Here is a 26014-nt window from a genome sequence, read left to right on the forward strand (position 1 = left end):
AACTCCGAAGTTTGAATTGTACACCTAATTTGTAAACGCTTTTTGTAAATTAATTTGGTATTTCTGTTATAAACTCGGGTTGTAAATGGCTTTGAACGCTTTTATTGCCGGTAATCATCTGTGCTCGTCTTTTGACGAGAATTCCTGTGTAATCGATTCTGGTTACAGCAGGCGGTCTGAGTGTACTGGTTGAATACAGTAATTCTGAATTAAGTCTAAGTGTTAATTAGTGCACTTGATTGGTATTATTTAGACTGTTCTGTGACAGGTTATCTAGTTTACAGATAACTGTGTCATAATACTTCTCGCTAAGATTGACCTTATAGCATATACGATAATACGTACAAATTCTAGTAGATAATAGTATGCTCTAACTTTTTCAGAGCACGTAACCAGTAAGTACCTTCACGATAACCAATTTCATTGGCTGTTCTCTTTCTTGACAAACAAGCTCAGAAATTCAAATCCCCTTGTCTCAGATCTCGCCTTGCTGTTCATCTTGTGAAATACGTCTTTCATCGGTAAAAGCGGACAATGCGCTCGGCTAGTTTCCCCGCAGCGGGTGGTGCCGCAAGCGCAAGAAACGGGGGGCCATCCCAGATTACTTGGCCGCCGCTGCCGCCGCCTCCGTGCCGGCGCGCGGCTAAACCCCCCATAACCCCCGCCGCTCCTCCGCCGCAGCCGCGAAACCCTAAGGCCCGCCGCCACCATGCCCCGCCTCCCGGCCGCCGCCGCCGCCGCCGCCGCTGTCGCCTCCACGTCCACCCAGGACATCGTCGCGAAGCTCGGCCACATCATCTCCACGCGCCGCTGGAACAAGGGCACCGCCTACAAGCGCCTGTCCCCTTCCGTCACGGCCGCGCACGTCGCCGACGTCTTCCGCGCCCCGCCGGCCCCTCTCCACCCCGCCACCGCGCTCGCCTACTTCGAGTGGGTCGCGCGCCGCCCCGGGTTCCGCCACACCGCCGCCTCCCACGCCGCGCTGCTCCAGCTCCTCGCCCGCCGCCGCGCGCCCGCCAACTACGACAAGCTCGTCGTCTCCATGATCGAGTGCTCCGACACCGCGGAGGACATGCGCGAGGCCGTCGACGCCATTCAGGCGATCCGTCGAACGGGTGGCGCGCGACTCGCGCTGTCCCCAAAGTGCTACAACTTCGCGCTCAGATCACTGTCGCGGTTTGACATGACGGATCACATGGGGAAGGTGTACTCGCTTCTCGTGCAGGATGGATTGCTGCCAGATACGGTGACTTACAACACCATGATCATGGCATACTGCAAGGAGGGTAGTCTCGCCATAGCACACCAGTATTTCCAGCTGTTGAGGGAGTCTGGGATGGAGCTGGATACATTCACTTGTAATGCATTACTGCTGGGGTACTGCAGAAAGGGTGACTTGGGGAAGGCTTGCTGGCTACTCCTGATGATGCCACTGATGGGTTGCACTAGAAATGAGTACTCCTACACCATTGTAATCCAGGGACTCTGTGAAGCACGGAGTGTATGGGAGGGACTTGTGCTTCTGTTCATGATGCGACAGGATGGGTGCTCCCCGAATGTGTGCACATTTACACTCTTGATAAAAGGTCTTTGTAAGGTGCGTAGGATTGATGATGCCAGGATGTTGCTTGATGAAATGCCTCAGAGAGGGGTGGTTCCAAGTGTTTGGACATATAATGCAATGATTGATGGGTACTGTAAGTTGGGAAGAACAAAGGATGTGTTGGGGATCAAGTCGCTGATGGAAGGAAATGGGTGTGATCCAGATGATTGGACATACAATAGTTTGATTCACAGCCTCTGTGATGGGAAGACAGGTGAAGCAGAGGAATTGCTGAATAGTGCTATTGCGAGAGGTTTCACACCTACAGTTGTTACATTCACTAACATGATTAATGGGTATTGCAAGGCTGAAAGGATCGATGATGCACTCAGGGTAAAGAATATCATGATGTCAAGCAAGTGCAAACTTGATTTACAGGCATATGGACTGTTGATCAATGTCCTCATCAAGATGGATAGGTTAAAAGAGGCTAAAGAGATATTAAATGATATTTTGGCTAATGGTTTAGCTCCTAATGTTGTCATGTACACCTCTATAATTGAAGGGTATTGCAAGATTGGTAAGGTTGGTGCTGCACTAGAGGTCTTCAAATTGATGGAACATGTAGGTTGCCGTCCAAATGCCTGGACTTACAATTCTCTGATTTATGGGCTAATTCTGGATCAAAAACTTCATAAGGCAATGGCATTAGTAACTAAAATGCAAGAGGATGGAATAACTCCTGGTGTTATCACTTATACTACTCTGATCCAAGGTCAGTGCAACAGACATGAATTTGATAACGCTTTCAGGTTATTTGAAATGATGGAGCATAATGGCTTGACACCTGATGAGCAAGCATACAATGTCCTCACTGATGCACTATGCAAATCTGGAAGAGCAGAAGAAGCTTATTCTTTTCTTGTCAGAAAAGGAGTAGTCCTTACAAAGGTAACATATACATCTTTAATTGATGGCTTCAATAAGGCAGGGAACACTGACTTTGCTGCCACCCTTATAGAGAAGATGGTCAATGAGGGCTGTAAACCAGATTCGTACACATATAGTGTACTGTTGCATGCTTTATGTAAACAAAAAAAGCTGCATGAAGCTTTGAATATACTGGATCAGATGACCCTAAGGGGAACTAAGTGTAACATTGTTTCCTATACAATACTTATCGATGAAATGATCAGAGAAGGGAAGCATGACCATGCGAAGAGGCTGTTCAGTGAAATGACATCATCAGGACATAAGCCTAGCGCAACCACATATACCATATTCATTAACTCATACTGCAAAATAGGTCGAATAGAGGAGGCTGAGCATCTAATTGGGGAAATGGAAAGAGACGGTGTTTCACCTGATGTGGTAACCTATAATGTATTCATTGATGGCTGTGGACATATGGGATATATGGATCGTGCATTTTCTACTCTAAAGCGCATGATGGATGCATCATGTGAACCCAATTACTGGACCTACTGTCTTCTGCTCAAGCATTTTCTAAAAACGAGTTTGGGTAATGTTCATTATGTAGATACTTCCGGCTTGTGGAACTGGGTAGAGTTGGAAACAGTTTGGCAGCTTCTTGAAAGGATGCTGAGTTATGGTTTAAATCCTACAGTAGTGACATACAGTTCTATCATCACAGGATTTTGCAAAGCAAAACGTCTTGAAGAAGCATGTGTGCTTCTTGATCATATGTGTGGAAAAGGTATATCTCCCAATGAAGAGATATACACAATGCTTATTAAGTGCTCTTGTGATACCAAGCTCTTTAAAAAGGCCTTATCATTTGTTAGCAACATGATGGATTGTGGGTTTCAGCCTCATCTTGAGTCCTACCAGTATCTTATTACAGGCCTTTGTGATGAGGGGAATTATGACAAGGCTAAGTCACTATTCTATGACTTACTTGGAATGGACTATAATCATAATGAAGTGGTATGGAAGATTCTAAATGACGGTTTGCTCAAAGCTGGCCATGTTGATATTTGTTCAAAGTTGCTGTCTGCTATGGAGAATAGACACTGTCATATTAACTCTCGGACATATGCTATGGTGACTAATAGCATGCATGAGGCTTCTGGCAGTGCGGTTAATGAACTCAGAGGAGAAGCTGCCTGACTGACTGTTACCGTTATTGCAAAAGCGTGGTAAATTTCATTTGCTATTTGTTCCCTTGGTGGGCAATTGTATAAATTGCATGCTTTCAGTGAACCCAAGCTCAACATTTTGGAAGCAGCTATTTCATCTCGGACATCAGATATAATGGTAAGTGTTCCCCCAGAGCCACGGATCATGCAGAGAATTCTTATTACACCACTTATTTTCAGAATGCTTATTGCCTGAAAGCTGAAAATGCATAGTTCAATCTTCATTGTGGGCCACTGGTGCATTTGACATTTTATGATTTTCCCCTCTTTAAAGAAACCACTTATGTTTTGGAGTTTTCCCCAAAGATAAACTGTTTTCCTTTTTCTTAATATATTGATACGCAGCTCTCCTGCATGTTCGAGAAAAATAAACTGTATTGTTTTCCTATTGACACCAGAAGGATCTTTGCAATTTTGATATCTGTGATTTATAACAAGCTAAATATAGCATACATGTACAGCACTGACTTGAGGCAAGCAACATCCTGTTACGATGGCATTTGATCAGCATAGTCCCGACACAAGTTTGTCAAGATATTCTGTCAGTAACAAGACTTTTCATACCTAGCCAAATGAAAGGCACATCCCATCATTTATGTTTGTACTTATGAATTCCTAACCTGTTTTGCTATGTATCTAGAATGTGTTACATGTATGCAAGATGGTTTTGCATATTGCTTCTCTGTTTTCTCATCATGATCTTATGCTCCATTTCTATTTTTCAGCTGATGCTTCGATTATGCACTGAGGAAGTGTAAAGAAGACCAGTGACAATTTTGTCTGTATACGTTGAACCGTATATTCTGGATCAACTTGGGTGACTATGCTGTCAATTTTCAGAAGCTATTCTGTACAGCAGACGAGCTATGGTGAGTACTCACTTGTTATCTGACAATTCAGTGAGTATGTCGCTTGCTGCCGTCTATCTGACAACTTACTTGGTATCTAATACTCCCTACCTGTTGTTGAGGTCCATGGAAGCATGAAACTTAGAACAGCTGCTGAACATTCTTGTTTTCTTGGAGTTTCATTTCTTTAATTGCTTGAAATGCCTGTCCCATTGCATCACTTCGATTGCCTTTTTATATCAGAGCTTATTCCCCCCTTCATCTGTAGGATCCTCTCATGAAAGCCTTGAGAAACTGTTCAAAAAGCCAATCAACTCAAGAGACAAGCGAACAGGACTCCAAAAAGACTCGGAACAAGGTTACATTGGTGCCTCGATTCGTTGTATTAACATTTTTTTTTTCAATGGTGCCCTTCTGTTGGTATTTGGTAGCTCCACGCTGTGGTTTTTACTGCCGTATACACAACGGGCTTGCTAGGGCCCGGATGTCCCATCGGTGCAACATCGAAACAAGATATCTGCAGCATCAAAAATTTATAGGTGTAATATTGAAAAATATGAGAAAAAACTAATTAAGTCATTTGACTCTCGTATAGAAAAATCCTACCGCAACATGGACACCATGTTTCATGCACCATTTACCATGAAACATGCGGAAATAATAGTTGCAACATAAAAGATCAACTATTGAAAGATATGTTGCAGCGTTCAATTTGTCTTCCCACATCTGTGCCTTGGCATTTCTGTATACACAATATACTTCACGTTGGTTGCACAAGCCACATTGGAGCAACTGTACCATTTTGAAAAGAATGAGAATATGTTTGTGTGTACATTTTTATAATTTTATATACGAAAACAAACACAAGGGAAAGTATTTCGTTGCATCTATGAATGGATCATCTTTACCCTGGATATATTGAAATATTACCGAAAATTGTGCACGGACTTTTACTGTGGTTTCGGACACTTTATCAAATAATGCAAATATTAACTCTATAACCCATCTCAAAGATCATGCTGCACGCTTGCAGTAAGCCCTTCGAAGTATTAGGAGGTGTAAATTTCATTGCGATGAATGTTACGAATCATTTGGCTGTGAGAATTCATCAGAAATGCTGTGTTTTTCCAAGTGTTGGTTAATCACAGGCTCACAGCAGAAGGCCGGGCAGACTATCCATCAGAAATTCTGAATGACAGAGAGGAGCGACTATAGATGTTGTGGATGCCATAAAAACTTAGTATACCAGTTGTCTTATACGAGAAATAATCACAGGCCCATCAAAAAGGAATCTGCCAGCATGAAGACTTGTGCAGTTCTGTGGGGTTGCAAAGTTGCCATGCATGTAAGCCACGCGGCCATGCCTTTGCATTGGAACCACAACTGACAAGCTAAAAGGGTCACAAGGCACAACTAATTCTGCGGCATTGCATCTTCCCCTCTACAGCAAAATGGCTTAAACCTGAGCACCAAGCTAGAAATGTAGTGTCCCACCATAATGTTGGTTGACGGAATCCTACAATATGATCATACAATTAGATGTCAATAGTCTTGTGTATGTAAAGTGCTATCAGAAAAGTTTGCTAATCAAATAACCAAATAACGCAGCCTTTCTAAGTGATCAACTGATGACAACGCACCAAGCTGATGCATGCAGAAAATCTAGATTGTTACATGATTAGTTGCAAGTGTGGAATGCATGGAAATTTTAAAAATGTAACATGAAACCAACTCTCAAACATGGCGTGATAAACTTAAAATCAGGAAAAAAAATGGTGGGCGATTGAAAGTTCAAAACAAATGAATAAATATGATATTTCAATAATTTCATCACTAAAGTTGCCAAGCTGGTAAAAGACACAAGAAAGAGCCCATGACATCATATACATCAAATAATGACTAGATATGTAAAATTCACCTGTAGAAAAGGAAGAATACTATCGTGTAATTCCCGAAAGAACTCTGATTCTGAAGCAAACCTGCAATAAGATAACAACTTCTGTAAATCATATACCGGAATTGTAGCATGAATTAAGAACATTTGTAGCAAGTTGATGGTCACAAGAGCTAGTTGTATCCAATGGCGCTTGAATAGATTTGTACTTCACCTTTTCAGAAGGCAAAAACATTTGTAAAGCTCTTCAATGTCAGTTTCAACCTTCAGTTGTATATACTGTCTAAGAAGCTCGGATAGACAAGAAAGTGTTTCATTCCATTCTTCACTACCTGAAGTTGGACACAAAGGTAGGAATGAAACTACAGGTTCTAAAATAGAAGATAATGGTCGGCTACAGCTGGAATCTGTGTGTTGCTCTGCAATCACATTCAGAATCGGGCAACTGCTAACTCTAAGCCGTTCGATCCATTTCTGAGAACTTCCTGGTGGGAGAAAAATTCTTGGGTCTTTTGGGCCATCAGCTCTGCCATCATTAAGAGATTTATTTTCAGCTCCACTGACATTAGGAGATTTACTTTCAGAAACATTGGAAGCGTTGCATGTAGGATCTCCTGATCTGTGTAATGGAAGCGCGCTAAACAAATCAGCCTTCACATCCTCAGGTAATTCCTGCAGAACTGTAAGATCTGCCTGGCTTAGAGAATCAGGCATCAAATCAAGCTGTGTAACACATTTTGATGTTCTCTGAACTAATTCACAGGCTCTTGAGCATGAAGCATCATTGGCTGCTTTAACTTCTGATAGCTGTTTAACAGATTTTCCCTGGGGGGTAACACTAAAAGTTAGTATAGCAGAACTTGCACCATTATGTTTCCAGTGACAAAGCTCACCTTAGTATCTTCCTCTAAATGCATCGAGTCTTTGTGATCTCTGTATCCTTGAAGGTTTGCATCACCAGAAGGTACAGAGTTCTGAGTAACTGCTGGCAAAGCAAGAGACTTTGAACTACTTTCCTTGCCCTTATCATTATTGAGGGTGTCCAGCAGACCTTGCAATTCTCCCTTGTACATGTCATTCATTTCAGACATTATTTCCGGAGGCAGGTTCTTCAGGACCTCCAAATCAAGTTGGGATAATGGCGGCAGCTCGACATTATGAGCTCCAGAAGACCTATCACTTCTAAGGTTCAATTCTGATGAATGTGATGTCACAGCCATAGATAATGGTCCAGATCTTCTCAAATCCTGCAGGACGCTAGCCCCTACAGAAGCTCCAAACAGTCATTATGTATATATTCCCTATTGAACAGAACACAGTCAACACCATGAACATAGCTTCACATGACTGCAGCTGTTGCCAAATACCTGCGACATCAACATTCCCCAACATCTCACCGCGGCGTTTCTTGAGTTTTGCAGCTGGTGAAGCAAGCCATGATTCAAGCATATTCCCTTGTGGTGCTTCATTGAAGAATGAGAACCATTAGGATTATGGATTAAGGAGCTAAGTGTCTACTCCCTCCGTCCCACAAAGAGTGTAGTTTTAGCATTCAAATTTTGTCCCACAAAGAGTGTAGTTTTAGCTTGTAATGAGATCCATTTAATTAAAGTAATACCAAGTACCAAGAAAACATTGCATAGAATAACGCATAGAGCCAATAAAATATTTAGTAGATATTACTTTTCTAGTTCCAATGCATATGGATTCATTGAGGATCCAAAAAACCAAATAAATAACACAGTTTTCAATCATAATTGGTAGAAGTAATTAGGGGCAACAAGGTCATTTCTTTGGATGAGTAATGTGTCTGAAATTTTCTAAAACTACAATCTTTGCGGGACCGAGGGAGTACAAAATAAGTGCCAGAAAAGGAACCAGAGGTAGCTAAGTGTGTGTGTTTACCTTAGCTACTTTGTTATTAAATATTATTTTAGCGTGGAAGCATTTGAGAATTAAAGGGGTTGTAAGAACAGCTGACTTGTCCCATCAATATACAGTATAGGTATCTTGTGATATTATTTTATTTCAGGCAATATTAAACAAGAGTGTTTCCAAAAAAACTGGAAATTTTACAAAGGACTATACATGTGATGGGAATATTGCAGCGGTTCAAGCATACATCTCAATTTTGTCAAACGTTCAGGAATCAAATGCTAAGTTGCTGGTAAGCATTCAAGCCACTGCTCTTTCTCTAAACAGTAGCAGCGTCATCAGCTACCACCAATCTTAACAGTATCCATTGAAAAGAATGTAGAATCAATAGATAGACCAATAGTGCAACCTAGACTTAACGTTTCAGATGTAGTTGTTACCGTTAAGTTTTAACTCTTAAGACATAGTTGACTCTGAGATACCTACAATCGGATGAAGATGCACACACCTTTTTTATTTTTTCGAAAAAACGAAGTTTTTCTATCACTACCGAAATCAGAAAAGTGTATTTACACCAAACCAAAGGGAATAGAAATTTATTAGAAAGAAGCCAAATGACTAAAGATACCTCCCCGAGCTAAATCTGCATGCTCAAGCTTTGACATTGACAATCCAACTCCGCGAACTTCCTTCACATCTGGAATACAAGATTACACAACTTAGTCATCAACACAGTAATGGCAGCAGAAGAGAAGTAAAAAGATATGGATGGGTATTTCATTAAAGCTATATAGCATATAACGTATATATTTAGAAAAGAATGTATTGAATTTACCAAGACGAAGAGCTGAAAATAATTGTTTTGCAATTCTCTGGAGAGTGACAAAACTGTCTGTTGCACCTGCAATCTTTGAAACAGTACAGGGAGGTAAAGATCAGAAATTAAAAGGATGCAAAACGCACCTGGTAACATTAAACACTTCTGCATTACAAAAGTTTAGAAGCAAATAATATATAATAGTGTGCCCTTCAGAAGTCATAGTACAGGATAAACACATAGCTCCATGTCATCGCACTTACATGCCATAATAACTTGATACAGAAAACAAAATAGTAAAAAGCTACGGTTATGTACTACTGGTATCCCATAAAAAATTTAAGAATATGTATTCATGTGGACCTGTGAGCCCCATACCGTCATGGATCGACTTGTGGTTTCACAGTCACCACATCCCATATACTTTATTGGCTCTCCAGCACCTTCCCTTCTTGTTTTCACCTTCAAGGCAAACATTCAGTTGATGCATTCATTGTACAAATGAATCAAAGGTGTAGTCAGTAGAAAAAACCTTAAGGGTAATAGTACGTCCCTGAACTCCACAGCCCTGCAAGCGTAGAGACACCTCCTTGCAGAGGTTGGTAAGAAAATGCTCAGCCTGCAACCAACATTAAAGTGATGAAACATGAAAGGGAATAGCGCTATAATGATACAGAACAGGAGAAACAGAAAGGACCCACATCTTTGTTGTCGTTAAATCTGACTCCCCAGTTGATTTCGGCACCCACAGATTTTGTTTCCTGCATTGTTGCAGCGGACAATACTTAGTAGACTACATCGCAGTAACTATTTAATTAATATCACTAAACTATTATCACAATTTTTCATTCTGAAGGGTTGGACAAGATGTTAGAAAAAAAAAAGAAGGAACTCTAAACAATTATCCTTCATGTTTTATGCTAGTGCCCCATTTATACATAAGCATACTCTCCGTAAACTTACATTTAATACCAATCCAAGAAAAACAAACATAATTACATGATATGTTGAACTAATCAGCCAACTATACACAGAAGACGACATGTATAGTTCTGCAACCTGAACTCAACTAACATGGAAATACAAGTTCCCAAGTTATTACCTTGACAAAAAAGCAGTCACTGAAACTATATCGACAATTGAACAAGTAAAGCAAATAGACTTGCTAGCCCAACCAGGCAGCCCAAACAGACTCACAACTAGCAAGACTTCGTATGTGTATCCATCAATCAGGCAGCCCTATTGCATTAATTAAAGCTGGACAATTCAAATTGTTATTTCCAGGTCTATTTCTTAGAAGTTCTTAGGAGCCTGACCAGACCAACACAGCTGCCTGTTCTTGGTCTTCCCATCCCCGATGCCAGTCAAGTCCAGTTTTCAGTAAAGCAAGATTCAGTAAAGCAAAATAGGTGTAGGTGTTCATAACTGAAATATTGAATGAGATGCTCTTTTTTTTTCTACCTGAACAGAACCAACAACTGAATTATCAATTCCTCTGCAATAGTTCCATAAAAGATCACCAATCTTTTTTCCAAAGTCCTTGTGGAGGGCATCCTACAGAAGAAGCAATGGCATGTAGTAACCATATTTGGAGGTAGTCAGTGGAGAAACCACATCTATAAGCTTAAAGAATATGGTATGCATTGCCTAAAAAAAAGGATTATGGTATGCATTATGTGACCGTCACACAGTAGATGACCCAGGTAATGTTCTAATGATTTGTAAACAGCACAATCATTTTATCCTGATTAGTAAATGGCATTTAAGTTGAGATTGAAACAAAATATTATACTTGTAAAAAAAGACTGGAAAATTCATTTTTAGCTTCCATGAGGAAGGGGATTGGTTTATGTTACACTAAACAAATAGTACCAACAAACCTTTGAAATGTTGCGAAGTTGGCCACAATATTCAATTTCTTTGCTTTTCAGTTTAGTAGAAACTGTATGACCAATGCCAGGAAGTGCTTTGATAGAGAGATTGCTTAAGTAATCATCAGCCTGTAACAAATACATGTTGCAGTAAGTAAATTGCATGTCTCTATGAACATCATGCTATTAACTCATTAAGCAAGACAAGCTATCGCAAGGAATGAAAAAATCCCATGGAAATTCTACATAAATGATTAATAGAAGATGGAGATATCTATTGAGATAGCAGTGGCACAGACACGCAGATAGAAACAACATGCATGTACCTTTTCAGAGGGAATAAAGCATTGTCCATTCGGCTTTGCGGATCTGGTAGCTAACCGAGCTAGGAGCATGTTTTCAGCAATACCTGCACTAGCAGTACACTTAGTTGCATGAAAAATCTCACTTCTGATTCTCCGTGTTACTTCCTCAGGATCATCATCCAAGCATTCAGTCATATCCAAAAAGGCTTCATCACAACTCAAAGCCTGAATTGTGGATAACATTATCAGAAATTGTTTATGGAGATCTCATAATCTAACTGTGGGGCGTACCACCAACGAACATGTACTGTGATTAGCATGGATAATACTCGAATGTACCTGAACCTTACTGCAATGTTTGTGCAAGATCCCATAGAACTGATCAGCAACCTACAAGAATTCAAAGTATCTCCAATTATCAAATTCAAAAAAAAAAGGAAGCCTTAGCCATTAAATAAAATAACTAAAATCCTTGAAGACATACCTCCTCATATGCATCGAAGTTATATGGAACAATCATTAGGTGAGGACATCGAGCTTTAGCATCTCTAACAAACATGCCAGCTTTTATTCCTGGAATTCACCATGCAACCTATGTTCAAATATGTTTACAGAACTAAATTATAAGTTTCAATTGTAACAGAAAATAAAATAGTAGCACCATAATTTCGTGCCGGATAGTTTGCAGATGATATTTCTGCTGTTCCTTTAGGATTGTCTGAATGACAAACTGCTACTGGTTTATCATGCAATTCTGGCATATTTCTGATGACGACAGACACGAAAAAGCAATCCTGGTGGAGAGATTATGTCAGTGATCAAGATACTCAAGTATAACACATATAATTCAAGCATATTCCTGACTAAAACTGGTACCAAAGTACATCTTGGAATTGCAGGGTATGACAAAAGGGAAAATAAAAAATTGAGTTTCAATTAGTGATAAACTCAACTAGTGACTATAACTAGGACTGAACCTTTCAAACATAAACTTAGTTTTATGTACATCTGCTTATCTCTAAGGGCAAGGGTTGGCTCTTTTTCACAAAGAATCCAACAGCAGGAATCTTTGATGGATGTACAGCAGGAATCTTTGATGGATGTACAGCAGTCTGTAGGTGGTTGCATTCACAATTCAGCATACGGTTAGCACTTTGTACACAATCATATTCCTAAGAACTTTTGTTCTTTAAAAAATACATTATTAATTCATCATGCTTACTGGATTGAGAACTATATTTGAAATCCATACTGCAAGCTGATCTGACTTCTTATGTTTAGAGGGTTGTTTAGCTTTCTGTAACCAAACCAGATATGACAACAAAACTAATATGCCCAAGAGCAGAGCAGAAACTACAGATCACATTCATAATTTGGAATATTGGTACAAAAGAAAATTTTTCTTTGATAAGAATTCAACATTCAAGATGCAACTCTATGTCTATAGCTCACCATAGGACTACAAGATTACCATATCAATATGAATAATTGTTTTCTTCTCTGAATGATCAGCATTCAACTTAATGCTTTTAGCTTCCAGTAAATTTGAGAAGCGCTTTCTGTACCGATTCCTCCATGTCCCAATGAAGTGCAGTCGAGAGTACTAGAACACCAAACAATACCATAAAAACTAATTAGTATGACCAAAAACTGCATGAACAATGCACGGGAAGATATGTGATGTCATCATTACGTAGAAGCAGAGGATTAAAAAAAATAAAATGACTAACAGTAGAGCACCATATGTGAAATTGACAGATTAAGTATTGCCATTTGTTCCAGCAGAATACCTTAAAATAATTCTCAACAAAATTTGGGTCTGTGAGGGTTGAATGTGGCCGATTAGAAGGTTTAGCTGCACGTTTCTCCAGCGGAATGGACAAATGGCTGCCTGTGGAGCTTGTACTGCATAAGTTTGAACACCTTGACTTAGCATCAGGGGACTGAGCCACACCAAATTTACCATCCATGTCATTACCCCTCCTCTCTGAACATGCAGTTTCACAATCATACTCACCCTCATCAACTGCAAAATCTCCACTAACTCTTTCTTCAAATGATGACGCCATCTGTTCATCTGAGGATAACGAGTCCTTTGATAACTCCGTATTATCCAATGAAACTTCACTTCCAAACTCCCCACTTTGAAACTGTGATACCTCCTGAGCAGAAGAAGATTGGAACTCAATGTCCTTATTTTGATTGTTTTGCTCCCCCTGGTGGCGTATTTCATTTTGTTTCTCAGAAAAGAAAGCAGAAAGCTTCATCTGCTTTCGGCTTGAAGAGCTATTCTGATTTATTTGATAGGGAGCACCTAAATTAAAAAATAGGGAAAGGAAAAGCATAAGATGCAAAGCTGTGTACATACAAGCATATGAAGTCATGAGCGCATACAAGCTATATGCATCGTCAGCCTATGCCTACGGTGCAAAGCACCAACACAGGCTGTGCAATCTTGCTATTCTTATCATAAATGAGGCCATATGTCCACAGAACTGAGCGAAATAGTGTAGAATCACTATTTCATAGAGAAGTTTAATAAATCATACAGTCCTAATGAATTTATAGCAGTGCAGGGCTATCTATCTTAATCTAAGGAAAAAATCATTAAGAAAGCATTGCTCATCATTAAAATAAAAATCTAGTCCCAGGAAAAGTTTACAATCAGTACGCACGTAACTATACAATGACAGCTCATTCAACCTTGCAACAAGCGTGTTTACCAGCAACAAGTTCAATCCAGCTACGAAGCTGATTCTTAAGCAAAAGCTGCAGTAATCAAGCAGACCATCCAGAAAAGCACTACACTACTAGAAAAGGTGATCAAGGACAAGAGACAATACAGCTGAGGAGCCTGTTCTCTGCCAGAGAATCCACCACCCATGCCGGCTTCACAACAGGAAGTCCCTTGCTGAATGCTCTGGATCAAACAGCAACATGATCATCATAATCAAGCCAGAAGCATACTAACAGCAACTCTGAGGCACCCTTCGTTTGCCCTCCACTCACATACCTCAGGTTCTTCATTTTGCTATCAGGCAGGTTGGTGCAAACAATGTGCGTCACCGTATGCCTTGAGAAGTAGTTGACAAAACGCCCACCGTTGCTCAGCATAATCTCCTTCAGCTCCTAGAAAACCCCACAAACAAAAAAAAAAAAGTTTAGATCGACACGACCCCCACTGGTCTAGCTACAAAGTTCAGTTGCGGCCAGATAATTAGGCGCGAGAAATGATTAGGATGACATGGCGCTACGCTGCAGACACCTGGCTAGAAGGGATGGTGAAGCCGTCGACGAAGATGGAGACCCCGATGAACAATCCGCCGGTGGCCGCGCCGGAGGTGGCGGCGTCGGCGTCGAACTGCGCGGCGAGCTTTCTGTTCTTCGCGGCCATGTAGCTGCCGAAGTCGGCGAACGGGGAGGAGGCGAAGGCGCGGCGAGGGTTTTTGGCGGGGGCGGCGTCGGGGTCCGAAGGGGACCCGCCGCCGGCCTCGTCCCTCGACCGCTTCTGCCCCGGGGACGAGGCGGCCGCCGCCGCCGCCGCCGCCGTCGACGGGGCGCGGCGGCCGGATGAGGTGGAGCTCATGGCGGCGGGGATCGGAGGGGAGGGGAGGGGAGGGGCGGCGAGACTACGGGCGGGGAAATTTGGGAGCGCGCGAGCCGAATGGTGAAGTGGGTGCCGGTGCGGGCGAATGCGGAGCGCCAGAAAGAAACGGTCGCCCGGAGCCAGGACGGGTTCGTGGCGTGCAACTCGACGACTCGTCCTCATGATGATGTGCGTGCCGCGCGGTGCAAGCAGGGTTTTAAAATCCGACCGGACCGGCCTAACCGCCGCCCTCCGGTACCGGTTTACCGGACCGGTTAGGCCGGTAACCGGTGGAAACCGGTTGAATTCAAATCCAAATTCAAATAAATTCAAAAACTCCCATACAACCGGTTCCGACCGGTTTACCGGCCGGTTTGATCGGTTTACCGGCCGGTTTTACCGGTTTACCGGTCGGTTTGACCGGTTTGAAATTCAAAAGCTCCCGTGCAACCGGTTTACCGGCCGGTTTGACCGGTTTACCGACCGGTTTGACCGGTTTACCGGCCGGTTTGACCGGTTTGGTCGGTGGGCCTTCATGGGCCGGCCCATTTTCTTTTCTTTTTCTTTTTTGATTTAACTTTAAATTCCCACAAACTATACTAAATGAATGAATTTTTGAGAAACTTTGACACCATTAGATTCATTACACCTTAAAGTATTTTTAGGAATTTTTTGAGAATTTTTTATTTTTTGAATTCAAATTTAAAATTTGAATTTTGTCCGGTTGGGTACCGGCCGAAACCGGAACCGGACCGGACCGGTTTGACCGGTAACCGGTCAAACCGGACCGGTTCCCACCGGTTAGGTTAACCATGGGTGCAAGTGCAACCCAAGTACCCAACCGCCCCGGTGCGCCTCAAGCTGGTAATGGTTTGTAATCCAAATTAAATCCAAACCGCACCATTTTTTTAATCACATCAACTCAAACCACCTCGAACCAACCCATGGCGTGCCAAAACCAAACTAAACCGAACCGCCTGTAAATTCAAAACCGTTTCCAACCGAATCACGTGGCAAGCTTTCTATTGTACAAGCCCAAAACACCATTAAATAAATCGGCAACCACAATGTTGTATGCCCATGAGTGTTCGTCTGCTGCCAACACAACGTCGCGATGGCTGATTTACCTTGCGCAACCATAATGATTATCAAACCAAGCCAAACCGTTTTATTTGTGAAACCAAACCAAACCGCACTGAAAGCTGAAGTAACCAATTTCCCACCTAACTGAAGTAGGACCAAAGCAAAATCCAAACCGTGGTGCCCGGTTTCCACCCGAACCGTTAGCAGGTTGAGGTGCGCCCCCGTGCCATGGAAAATCGACGGCCAAGATTTTTTTTTCCGCCGATTTAATCCCCTCCGTTCTCTTTTATTTGACACTGCATAGAGCGTCATACTTCGTGCTAGTTAGGGCTAGCTATATACAGTACTGGTTAGTATACATGTAGGGGTCCTTTCGAAAAAAGTATGCATGTAGGGGTGGATGTCAAGACTGGTTAAAAACTCAAATCAGTTCGTTTTGCCACACGAGTTCGCCCACCTTCAACTTCGGCTCTGCGCCCGCTGTACAGTAGCACCACCGCGATGCAAGCACCAACAGATCCAGCATGTTATTGGTGAGCCGAGCTCCCTTACGAGAAGGTTGAATGCTGCGGTCGCAAGTTGCGTGCCACTTCATTCCACTGGAGTCGGGCTCCACCAGTCGCACAACTACACACCGCTGGTCTTCGCGCCCCGTCCGTTGATCTTTAGGGCTGTTGGCTCCACCACCGTATCGTCGAGGTAGTAGCGTATTGGAGGTGGATCTCGACAGTGTGCTATGATTTTTGACGGGCAACAGCGGTAGTGTATTGGATCTCGCCGACAGAGATTTGTGTAGCTATAAGATATGATTATTGCTTTGTTGTGCTCAGCGGTGAGGTGTTGGGTAACGATGAAGATTTTTAGGTGACAGCTTTTTTAAGAGAGAAAAGGTTTCCCGTTTTATTTTGTCGAAACAAAGCACCACAAGTTCAAGCGTTCAGATTCAACGTTTTCTCACCATGTTCCCGCTGGATTGAGAGGGTTTCAAAGTTCTCAACAGGAATACGACTAGCTATTACATTCAAACAAACTCCAGCAGAAGGAGAAGCTCCTATAACAGCAACTTTAAAAGTCGTCGGCTGTGCAACCTTAGGGATCGAGCTTCCAGGTGATGGAGCCGAAGAAGACGCGCTCACCGCTAGGGAACTCGACTGAAGAGAGCCCACCTGGCATGGTCCCATGAGAGCTAGTGGCCGCTCCAGCTTGGCGTGTAGGGATGCCAAAACATGATTCAATCTTTTCAAGTCTCCATCCACGAACAGAATCCACCAGTTTTTCAATGTGTTTGTCATTCTTCTTATCACCAGCTTCTCCCCCGCCACACTTTGCCCTGAAAACAAATTTCGTCCATAAGCACCACATTAATGCAGCTGATCAGCGGTTCATAACTTTGTATCTTTTGTTGCTAACCCACCAACAGTCTATAGATTCAAAATTGCTACCTAGATCGATATGGAAGATATGCACCAAATAAGACCAGCAAGTTTTGGCCACCACACAATCAAAAAACAGATGACAGACATATTCCTGCTCAGCACAAAATAAATAGGATTTGTCCTCAACATTCTCCCTCTTGACCAAATTATATCATTTTGTTTTAGGTGCGAGCTTGTTCAGTTTGAAGGGGATTGAAGGATATATTGGAGGGGGCTGAAAGGGATTAAATTCTCAACAAGTCAAAATCTCTCTCAATCCCCTCCAATCTCTCCCAATTCCCTTGTGGAGGGGATTAACTGAACAAGCTCTAAGCGGACGGGCGGGTAAAGCTCCAATGTAGAAATGAGTTCCTCCTGTGAGTGCGGCGGTTCCGTGCCTAGCTACCTCCATCGGCAGGGGCGAAGCCAGACCACGGGAGCACCGAGGTCTTATGCACAAGAGGAGGGGATTATAACAAACTATTAACAACTAGATACAGTAATTTGCCACTGATTTTTCAAAATTTATTAGGATTGGCGGACTCTAGTGGTAAAGCCTAGCTCCGCCACTGCTCCATCTATCCCACCTTATAATGAGGAAATCGGAAACCTTACACGCATGACACCTGCTATGTCTTGCATCTAGCATTTTGAGCTTCTGGCCGTTTCAGATGAAAGGAATTGCACCTATTGCTCATTTGGCTTGTGTGCTGCACGCGAGCAGCTCAAGCCAGCTCGCTATAATTTTTGAACGGACGGCAAGAGCTTTGCCGAATTTTTATTAGAAGATGAGAAGAAAGAAGAAAGAAAGAGCAAAGAGCCCCCTCAAATAATACAAAACCCCCCAGGAAAGCAACTCACTGCAACAAAGGAAAAAATAAAGAAACCGTGGGGGTTAACAACCAAACAACAAATCAACTAATCAGGGGCGCCGGGGACAAGAAAAAGCTAAGAAAAAGCTAAAATGAACTGCTGGAAATCTTCTTTGTTTAGGAGGGCCACTTCCTCTTCTGACTTTGATACTTGATTGAAAGTTCTTCTGTTGCGTTCTTTCCAAATATTCCACCAAAAGTAAATGATAATGTCATCGAAGAAAGGTTTGTTATACTTGTCAAAAAAAGCTCTGCATTTTTTCCACCACCCCTTAAGAGTGGTCGTAGCCGTGGTTGGTGGTAGACTCCCAACTTGTAGCCAACTTATGAGTCTATCCCAGCTCACTCTCGTGAAAATGCAATCTTTGCATAAGTGTGTCGGCGTTTTTGGTTCGCTATTACATAGCTTGCATAGCGTGTCTTGTGTCCAGCCCTTTTTCGCCAAATTGTCTGCTGTCAAGATATTTTTTTTGGAGTAGGAGCCAAGCGAAAAAACGGCATTTGGGTTCGGTTTTGGCCTTCCAAATTGGGTGGAACAACGACGTTCTGGTGCGGCCAATGAACTGAATACGATATGCATTTTTTGTTGTGTATTCTCCATTAGGTGTCCATCGCCAAGTGATCTCATCATCTGCATTGGTGTCTCTTGCTTGCAGCTGAATCACCTCCCACAACTCTGCATATTCTCTGATTTCCACTCCCGTCGTCAAAGGGCGGACTAGGTCTATCCAGTGATTTCCATGCAGCGCCTTTTGTACTGAAATATTTTTTATTCTTGATTTTTGAAATAGATGTGGTGCTCAATTCTTTGGTGATGAACCATTCAACCAACTCGAATGCCAGAAAAGTGCTTTGTTACCCTTGCCCACTTTGACAATCGTGGAGGTATGGAATAAATCTTTGTCTGTTTTGTTACAGGGGATTGCTAGTCTTGTCCATGGCCGTTCATCGTTTTTTCATTGGAACCAAAGCCATCTAAGTCTGAGTGCCCTTGCTAGCCGATCAAGGTCGAGTATCCCAAGTCCCCCCAAGTCCTTTGGTGTGCACACTGAAGGCCATCTCACTAGGCAATGACCTCCGTTCACTTTCTCTGGCTCATCTCCTCTCCAAAGGAAACTTCTTCTCATCCGATCGATTTGTTTGGTCAACTATTTTTGGGTTGGTAACACTATTAGATGATAGATTGGCTGCGATGTAAGCATGCTTTTGACGAGCGTTTCTCTTCCTGCCGTTGATAACATTTTCCCTTTCCACCCTGGTAATCTCTTCCCAATCTTGTCAAGGAGTGGCTGCACATCTACCCTCCGGAGCTTGCGAGTGTGTAGTGGTAAGCCCAGATATTTGCCGGGGAATGAGGAAACTTTCCCTGGGAAATCTATCAAAGAGTTGGATATCATGTCTTCGGTGCATCAAATCGAAAATATTTCTGTTTTGTTCATGTTGACCTTTAGCTCGCTATAATAAACAAGCAAAATCTTCAGCTTAGCTTGTTGCAAAATTCAAACAAGCCGAACCGAGCTAACCATGAGAGTGAACGTGCTGCGAGCTTTTTATCCAGTCCTAACACCACTTCGGATTAGGAGATCTAGGAAGTCAAAAGTCCACGTGCAATATTTGGAGAGAAGGAAACAGACCTGCATCTTTCAGCTTGAGCTCAATTATAGCTGGAAAATCATATATGTGCTAGCTATTGGATGTTTGTTGTGACTTGCGAGTTGCGACCAATTTCATCATAACAAGCCATTGTACGAAAATATTCGATTTAATCTACTTATCCAGTCCTATAAAAATATCCTAACGTAAAAGGTTACCTATCATATTTTCTACAAATAATATCTCCTTAAGCGCCGACTTAACATAGATCTGCGCGTGATGCAGGTGTTCAAACCCTCGCCAAATACCTACCATCCTAGAGAGCTTGATTAGACCAAAGGTTTAACCCCAAATAGAAGATTCTTGAAGCATAGTAATGGATAGCTCCTTATTTAACTTGTTTAAAGATTTACAATAATAGGCAATCATGATTTGTCTTATTAATCGCTAGCCCTCATCTAGATCTGAGCAAAATGAGCTCAGCCTGGCAAGCCATGACCTGAGCCGGACAGGCTAAGAGCAGGGCTAGTAAAGACGCTGGGGCGTTTCGCGCTCCAGGTCACCGAGATGCCGAACTGGTGCAGTAGCGGTATTATCATTATCAATGCTTTTTTTGTTGCAGCAGTAGCGTGAACCTGAGCTCTCATGCGCCTCCTTCAGACGGTGGCTAGCGAGTCGCTCGCCTCCTTCTCTCTGTCAGCGAAGTTTTTTTTCCTGATGTGTACTGTGAGTCGCCGGCTTTCACAACATCATAATATTTGCTCTAAGGCAGTTCGGTGCTCATTTAGGACCGGCCCGGGCATGGTTAGTTTTGTGTGTCCCAAAAGATCGAATCGACCCGAGGTCTGTCTGAACTTTAAAATTAATTATTTTTACACTGAAATATAGTGGCTAGCTCAGTCTGAGTCTGACCTGATTTAAGCTCTCATTTATTGGTATGATGGAGTACTGGGCTTGGCCATCAAATAGAACTTACAGACTTAAAAAAAACTTTTCGGTCCGACCCGCACATACTCATATATATATATATATATATATATATATGTGTATATATATATATATAGATCCATATCGCTGGAAGATTTGGAGGCCTCTGAGACCCTCTCGCGGTTCTCACCATTCCTGTCTCGGCACGTAAGCTGCTGCTTGCCGTACAGGAAGCTAAAAAAAATTTGGGACGAGGACAGCATCGCCACACGTCGTCAGTCCGCCAGTCGTGTCGGCTCTTCGCGGTGCCAAACATAGACATATACGTGTCGTCCTTGACTGCGGAAAGAATCGCCCCTTCTCGTTCGCCTCGCGGTCGTCGCCTCCTCACCCTTCCTTTCCGCGCCCTCGCCAGGGTCCTCCAGTCGACGCTCTAGCTCAAGTGCTCAACCTGACGGCACCGGAACTCTCGCAAAAGAAAGGAGCCGCCGCCGCCGCCTGCGGCCCCCGTTCCCTCGCCTCCGGCCTAGCTGCCGGTGGTGACGAGGAACGGGGTCTGTCTCTTCAACAGATCGCCTGTCTTCGTAGGGTTTTAGTCGAGTCCACCTAGATCTAGGGTTTGCTCGCCGTCGATGTTCGGCGGTGGAGTTAGGTTTTGCCGGAGGAGTGTGGCTCCTCTGCGGCTTGCTTTTCCTGGCGACGCCGGCGATGCGGAAGCGACGACGGCGCAGCGGAATAATTTCTCCCAGCCTCTTCTGTTCTCCGATGGCGATCTACTCCGACGTCAACGGAGAGGCTGGGGAGACCTGTCCAGGAGTCGAGGGCCAGCGCATCATCGTCTTCTTCAGGTGATGATGTTGTTGACCCTGTTAATCTCGAGGAAGATGATCTTTGGTGAAAATCTGAGCTTTGCTCGGGTTGCCGGCGGTGGAATCGAAGAATGCGTCGTGGATACGAGAGTTGGCCGATGCGTCTGGGAGGCAGTGTACTCGGCTGATTTGCCTAGAAGTAAGCCCTCCTCTGCGGCCTCCACCTGGTGGAGTTTGGCTCTGGTGTCCGACGACGATTGGGAAGCGGCTTCGGCGGCGGTGACGAACGGATCTTTGAAGGCTTCGAGGAAGATGAACAGAAGTTTTGGACTTCTTTGTAATTTTCCTTTTCTTTGGGGTTCTGTTTGTGAAAGGACCGGTGTAATGCGCTAAGATCAATATATTTTCCTTCTCGAAAAAAAAACCTGACGGCACCGGATCCTTGAAAAGCCCGACCGCGACATCTGCTGCACAACCGACGTCGTCTCCTGTCATGGCATCCTGTTCTGGCCGCCGCAAGTACCCAATTGTGCAAGGCAGGAGAATTCGCTATGCATTGACCTGATCCCCGCCCCGATGGCGAACAGGAGCATGGTCTCCGCGGCCTCCGGCGGATTTATGTGCTGGATGGCGAACCCGCGCCCCATGACGGGCCCGAGCTCCACAACCTCCCCGACGCGGAGCTTGCACAGCTGCTCCGATCCGACGTGGTCCTCGGCACGGGCTTGACGAGCAGATCGAACTGGAGTCCCGAGCGCGGTGCCGAGGAGATGCACATGTACGCCAGGCAGAGCTTCTTCCCGGAGGGGATGCGGGCCAGGAGGTACTGCCCCAGGGGTCGTGTACGCGTCCACGAGCGCCGGGGCACCGGAGAGGTCGACGGTTATGAGGAAGATGGACTCATCGTCGGTGGCAGGGCCGATGGCGGTGACGGGCGCGCTGGTCCAGCGCTGGATGGCGCCCTTCCGGGCGGCACCGCCCTGCTGCGTCTGGACGGCCGCCCCCTGCGTCTGGACGGCGCGGACCGTGCTCAAGTACCCAAGTGCCGTGACATCTGCTGCACAACCCAAGTGCTCTATCTGACAATCTCCTCGACGTTGCATCCCACCGGCGAATTTTGGAGAGGTAAGGGGTGCCTTGATTCATTTATTTAGTTCCTTTTTTGTTTATTATTACGTTTAATTTCTTCCACGCTTCTTTTGGTATATGGTGATTGGTGAATATAGGTTGAGCTCTGTCCCTATCCCAATTCTTAACTTAATCTTCTGCATTGCTCAAAGATTTATGCATCGTACTACGACTCAGCCATCCGATTAGCCAAGAAAGTTGTGCCAAGTTCTTCCACTGCTAATCCTTCAGGGATGTTATGCTTGTGAACAGATTTGATGCTCACTGTCTATTCTTCCTACAAGTAGTAGATAATATGCGTGTGGCGATGCTCTATCCTCATGCTGAGTTTTTTTTTCTCATCTCATATTATCTACTCATTTGCTTCCAGAAAAATATTATCTACTCGACAACTGCTTCTACTTTATGTTAGGATACAATATTGTGATACCTAATTAAGCAATTCACAATATAGTTATCTGCTTTTACAGATTGACATTTCAGTTGTCCTGTTGTATACCATTGTCTGATAAAAAAAATAAAGTACTGTCTGATCATTGTCTACATTGTTCCACACAATTATCATTACCCATGGTGAGCATACGCCTTCCAAATGGTGAGCACATGAATTCTTTCCTTTTATCCTCAGGTATCCAAGAAGAGGCGGAGTAGTGCATTTTTGAGCAAGTATGCTAATAAGGTTCAACGATGGACAGTGGGCATATTTTGGGTGAACAATCCATCTATAAATAGATTCAGAAGATGCAAACCAGGTCAGGCAATGGTTTTAATAAGTAATAACCCTTTCGGTGACTATATATATATATATCGGTTGTTCATTCGTTATAATTCAGAAGGTTTCTACTCCTTTTTTGCCGCAGGTTTTTTTTTGGTTGCGTCATATGTGTCCAAACTGAATCATTCTAATACCGGTTCATGCTGATAGTGGGTACCTGCATATTATAGTTGTTCTTAAGCCCTTCAAAGTCATATATGTATGCATTATATATATATCTACTTAAGCCTGTAGTAGCGGAATACTTTTCCACCCGCAGCTCACAGATGGGATGCCTTTTCTCTCTCTCTTTTTTTTTGGATAATAGGCTTTCCTTTTCTTTGAAAGGATAGTTACTGACTACAGCTACAAGAACATGAAAGCACCTCCAAGAGCAGCATGAAACAGAGTCATTAGGTGAAGCCTTATGCGTGTGTACCTTATACCAAATTTGGTAGCAATTGTTAGTTGTTTCATTTTTGCAACCATGGTGAACTGAAACCTTTTTCAATATGAGTAGATTTTTCAAAAATTGGAAGGGTAATTTGCATTATGCAGGAACTGTATTCAATTGAGGCTTAAATAGTATTCTTATCACAAAGAAAGGGTGTATTAGGTTAAACCCTCTTGCTTGCCTAGAGAACATGCTACTGCTTTATATTGTATTACATTTTGTGTCTATGCAGGCTATAGTCAATTATGCTCTGCAAATCCTATAGCTCTTAGTCAATGCATCTTTTTTTAGTCTTTTGCAAATCTGAATAAATGATATTAAGCCCTCTTTATGGCTAAAATATATACTATCCACACCTTTCCACACTATTTTTACGCCTGCCCATGAGCCCATCCTTTCCACACTATATATTCAAAACGCAGAAAAGTCTGCCTGCCGTCAAAATGCCTCGCAGTTTCCTTTTGCTTGAACTGTTGTAATGCTAAAAGGGCAAACAAATCTACACCTGTAGATACAATCATCAGCCACTATAACTACATGAATGGTCAAATGCTGACAACACAAACCATCCGCGACTTCTCTACAGGCGCGGCGTTAGCGCGCCTACCATCCTAGTATCTACCTTTGCGTACCAAAAAATACAAAAACGTAAGGCAGAAAAAAGAAAATAAGACATGTGTATCACGAAGTGTACGATAAATGTGCATGTGCATCACATGTATACACCCCATCAGTTGACTAATCCAACGAGTACCACCAGCGATTATGTTCCTGATTTGATCGGCCATCGATTCTCAAACACGGTGCATACCCAACAGGCTACATCTCTCCGTTAGCCACACATAGAAAATAGCAGGGTGTATCTCCCATTGAGCAACTCCAACAGACTCTCTATCTTGCTTGGCTCTGTATTCCACTCCCCTCGCTAGCTATCTTTACCTAGCGGTCACACTCGCCATCCTCATCCTCCCGAGCGGACCGCGCTTCTCGCCCTCCCCCTCCTCTCTCGTCAGCCACTCCTTCGGCACCCTCCTCCTCCCGCTGCTCCCTGCCGGGACGGCCCGCCCCACCAGCTCCTCCCCTTCAGCACGACGGCTCCCGCAGCTCCTCCTTTGCCGGCGCGACCGGTGGCCGCTACACCTCCCCTTCAACGTGACGGCTCCTCCCATGTCGGCGCGTGGCGAACCCTGCGGCTTCTCCCTTGCCAGCGCAGCCAGTGGCCGCTACTCCTTTCCTGCCGGCGCGGCAGCCCGCTGCTCCTTCCTACTGGTGCGGTGGCCCCGCGGCTCCTCCTGCCGGTTCGCTGATCTCGGCCGAGTGCGGTGGCCCCGCGGCTCCTCCTGCCGGTTCGCTGATCTCGGCCGAGCTCGAGGATGATGAACGTGACAGTGATTTGGCTAGTCTGTTGGAGTTTATGAAAATATAAAGAATAAATTTTGGCTAAATAGAAATATGAAGAACAAGATTTAACTAGATTCTTGAAGTTGCTTTTCCCTCGTCTAATCACGCATCTGCAAACTTTTACCTGTGCCAGTTCCAGCTGCCGTACATATACCGCTAAGCAGAAACAAACACGGGCATGCTAGGAAACGAAAACAGCCAAGCTAGCCAAACAGATTATTGTGGCGGCCTCGCGGTGGGGCAGCGTCTCTAGAGAGACAGGCACTTTTTTATTTTTATATTTTTCAATTTCGTTTTTTTACAAAAATATATTTTTGTTTTCGAAATTTACATGAATATACCCCGGCCGCCCTGCTGCAGGCGGCCAGGTGCCGGCCGCCCCGCTGCCGGCCGACAGGGGCTTTTTTGCGAAACTTTTCGCAGAAAATTTACGCCCGGGTCCCTGGAGGACCGGTCGCCCGGTAGCGGGGCGGCCGGATCTGACTGTCCGGTTGCGGGGTGACCACCTCCCATACCCTTTTAAAAGGGCTGCCCCCCTCATTTGGTTCAAAAATTCCAGGAAAAAATACTCGATTCGTCATAACACTATTTATACACCATATTATGGTCTAACAGTTCATTAGTACTGCAAAAGTGTGCTTGCATTGCAAGGTAGCATAGAAGAAGTTTGAGTACGGAAT

General features: G+C 43.7%; 2 protein-coding genes and 1 pseudogene across 8 annotated transcripts; 1 reads left to right on the forward strand and 2 right to left on the reverse strand.

The window, feature by feature from the left end:
- Positions 1-548: 548 nt before the first annotated feature.
- Positions 549-5129, forward strand: LOC120668575 (pentatricopeptide repeat-containing protein At5g65560-like). 2 transcript variants are annotated; one of them, XM_039948320.1, is made up of 3 exons: positions 549-3820; positions 4428-4571; positions 4794-5129. In XM_039948320.1, the coding sequence occupies exon 1, from the start codon at positions 710-712 to the stop codon at positions 3671-3673; it is 2964 nt and encodes a 987-aa protein (XP_039804254.1). In that variant the 5' UTR covers positions 549-709; the 3' UTR covers positions 3674-3820; positions 4428-4571; positions 4794-5129. The 2 variants fall into 2 exon arrangements, with proteins under 2 accessions (XP_039804254.1, XP_039804253.1); XM_039948319.1 differs by having other exon boundaries at positions 4819-5129.
- On the reverse strand, positions 4106-14984 carry LOC120668574 (DNA repair protein REV1). Of its 6 annotated transcripts, none has more exons than XM_039948316.1 (23): positions 14578-14913; positions 14326-14441; positions 14156-14232; positions 13103-13626; positions 12784-12915; positions 11974-12106; positions 11797-11885; positions 11652-11702; positions 11334-11537; positions 11017-11136; positions 10598-10690; positions 9838-9897; positions 9669-9755; positions 9500-9598; positions 9155-9227; positions 8948-9016; positions 7812-7907; positions 7338-7708; positions 6659-7269; positions 6469-6529; positions 5797-6066; positions 5157-5342; positions 4106-5067 (listed from the first exon to the last, which is right to left on the reverse strand). In XM_039948316.1, the coding sequence occupies exons 1-21, from the start codon at positions 14896-14898 to the stop codon at positions 6025-6027; spliced, it is 3429 nt and encodes a 1142-aa protein (XP_039804250.1). In that variant the 5' UTR covers positions 14899-14913; the 3' UTR covers positions 4106-5067; positions 5157-5342; positions 5797-6024. The 6 variants fall into 6 exon arrangements, with proteins under 6 accessions (XP_039804250.1, XP_039804251.1, XP_039804248.1 ...); XM_039948314.1 differs by having other exon boundaries at positions 4108-5067; positions 5481-6066; XM_039948313.1 differs by having other exon boundaries at positions 4108-5067; positions 5459-6066.
- A 7104-nt stretch (positions 14985-22088) lies between these two features.
- Positions 22089-22700, reverse strand: LOC120669480 (annotated as a pseudogene).
- Positions 22701-26014: the final 3314 nt, after the last annotated feature.

This window comes from Panicum virgatum, chromosome 4N (assembly GCF_016808335.1).
Source record: "Panicum virgatum strain AP13 chromosome 4N, P.virgatum_v5, whole genome shotgun sequence".
NCBI classification, from domain to species: Eukaryota; Viridiplantae; Streptophyta; class Magnoliopsida; order Poales; family Poaceae; genus Panicum; species Panicum virgatum.

Bases quoted from the DNA above. Each gene is read 5' to 3' on its own strand.
- LOC120668575 (XM_039948320.1), top strand. From the start codon at position 710: ATGCCCCGCCTCCCGGCCGCCGCCGCCGCCGCCGCCGCTGTCGCCTCC.
- LOC120668574 (XM_039948317.1), bottom strand. From the start codon at position 14,898: ATGAGCTCCACCTCATCCGGCCGCCGCGCCCCGTCGACGGCGGCGGCG. The intron at 9,898-10,597 runs GTAGAAAAAAAA...GCAACAATGCAG, and splicing joins CAGTTGTTGGTTCTGTTCAG to GAAACAAAATCTGTGGGTGC. The intron at 7,908-8,947 runs GTATCTTTAGTC...TCTTCAATGAAG, and splicing joins TGCAGATTTAGCTCGGGGAG to CACCACAAGGGAATATGCTT.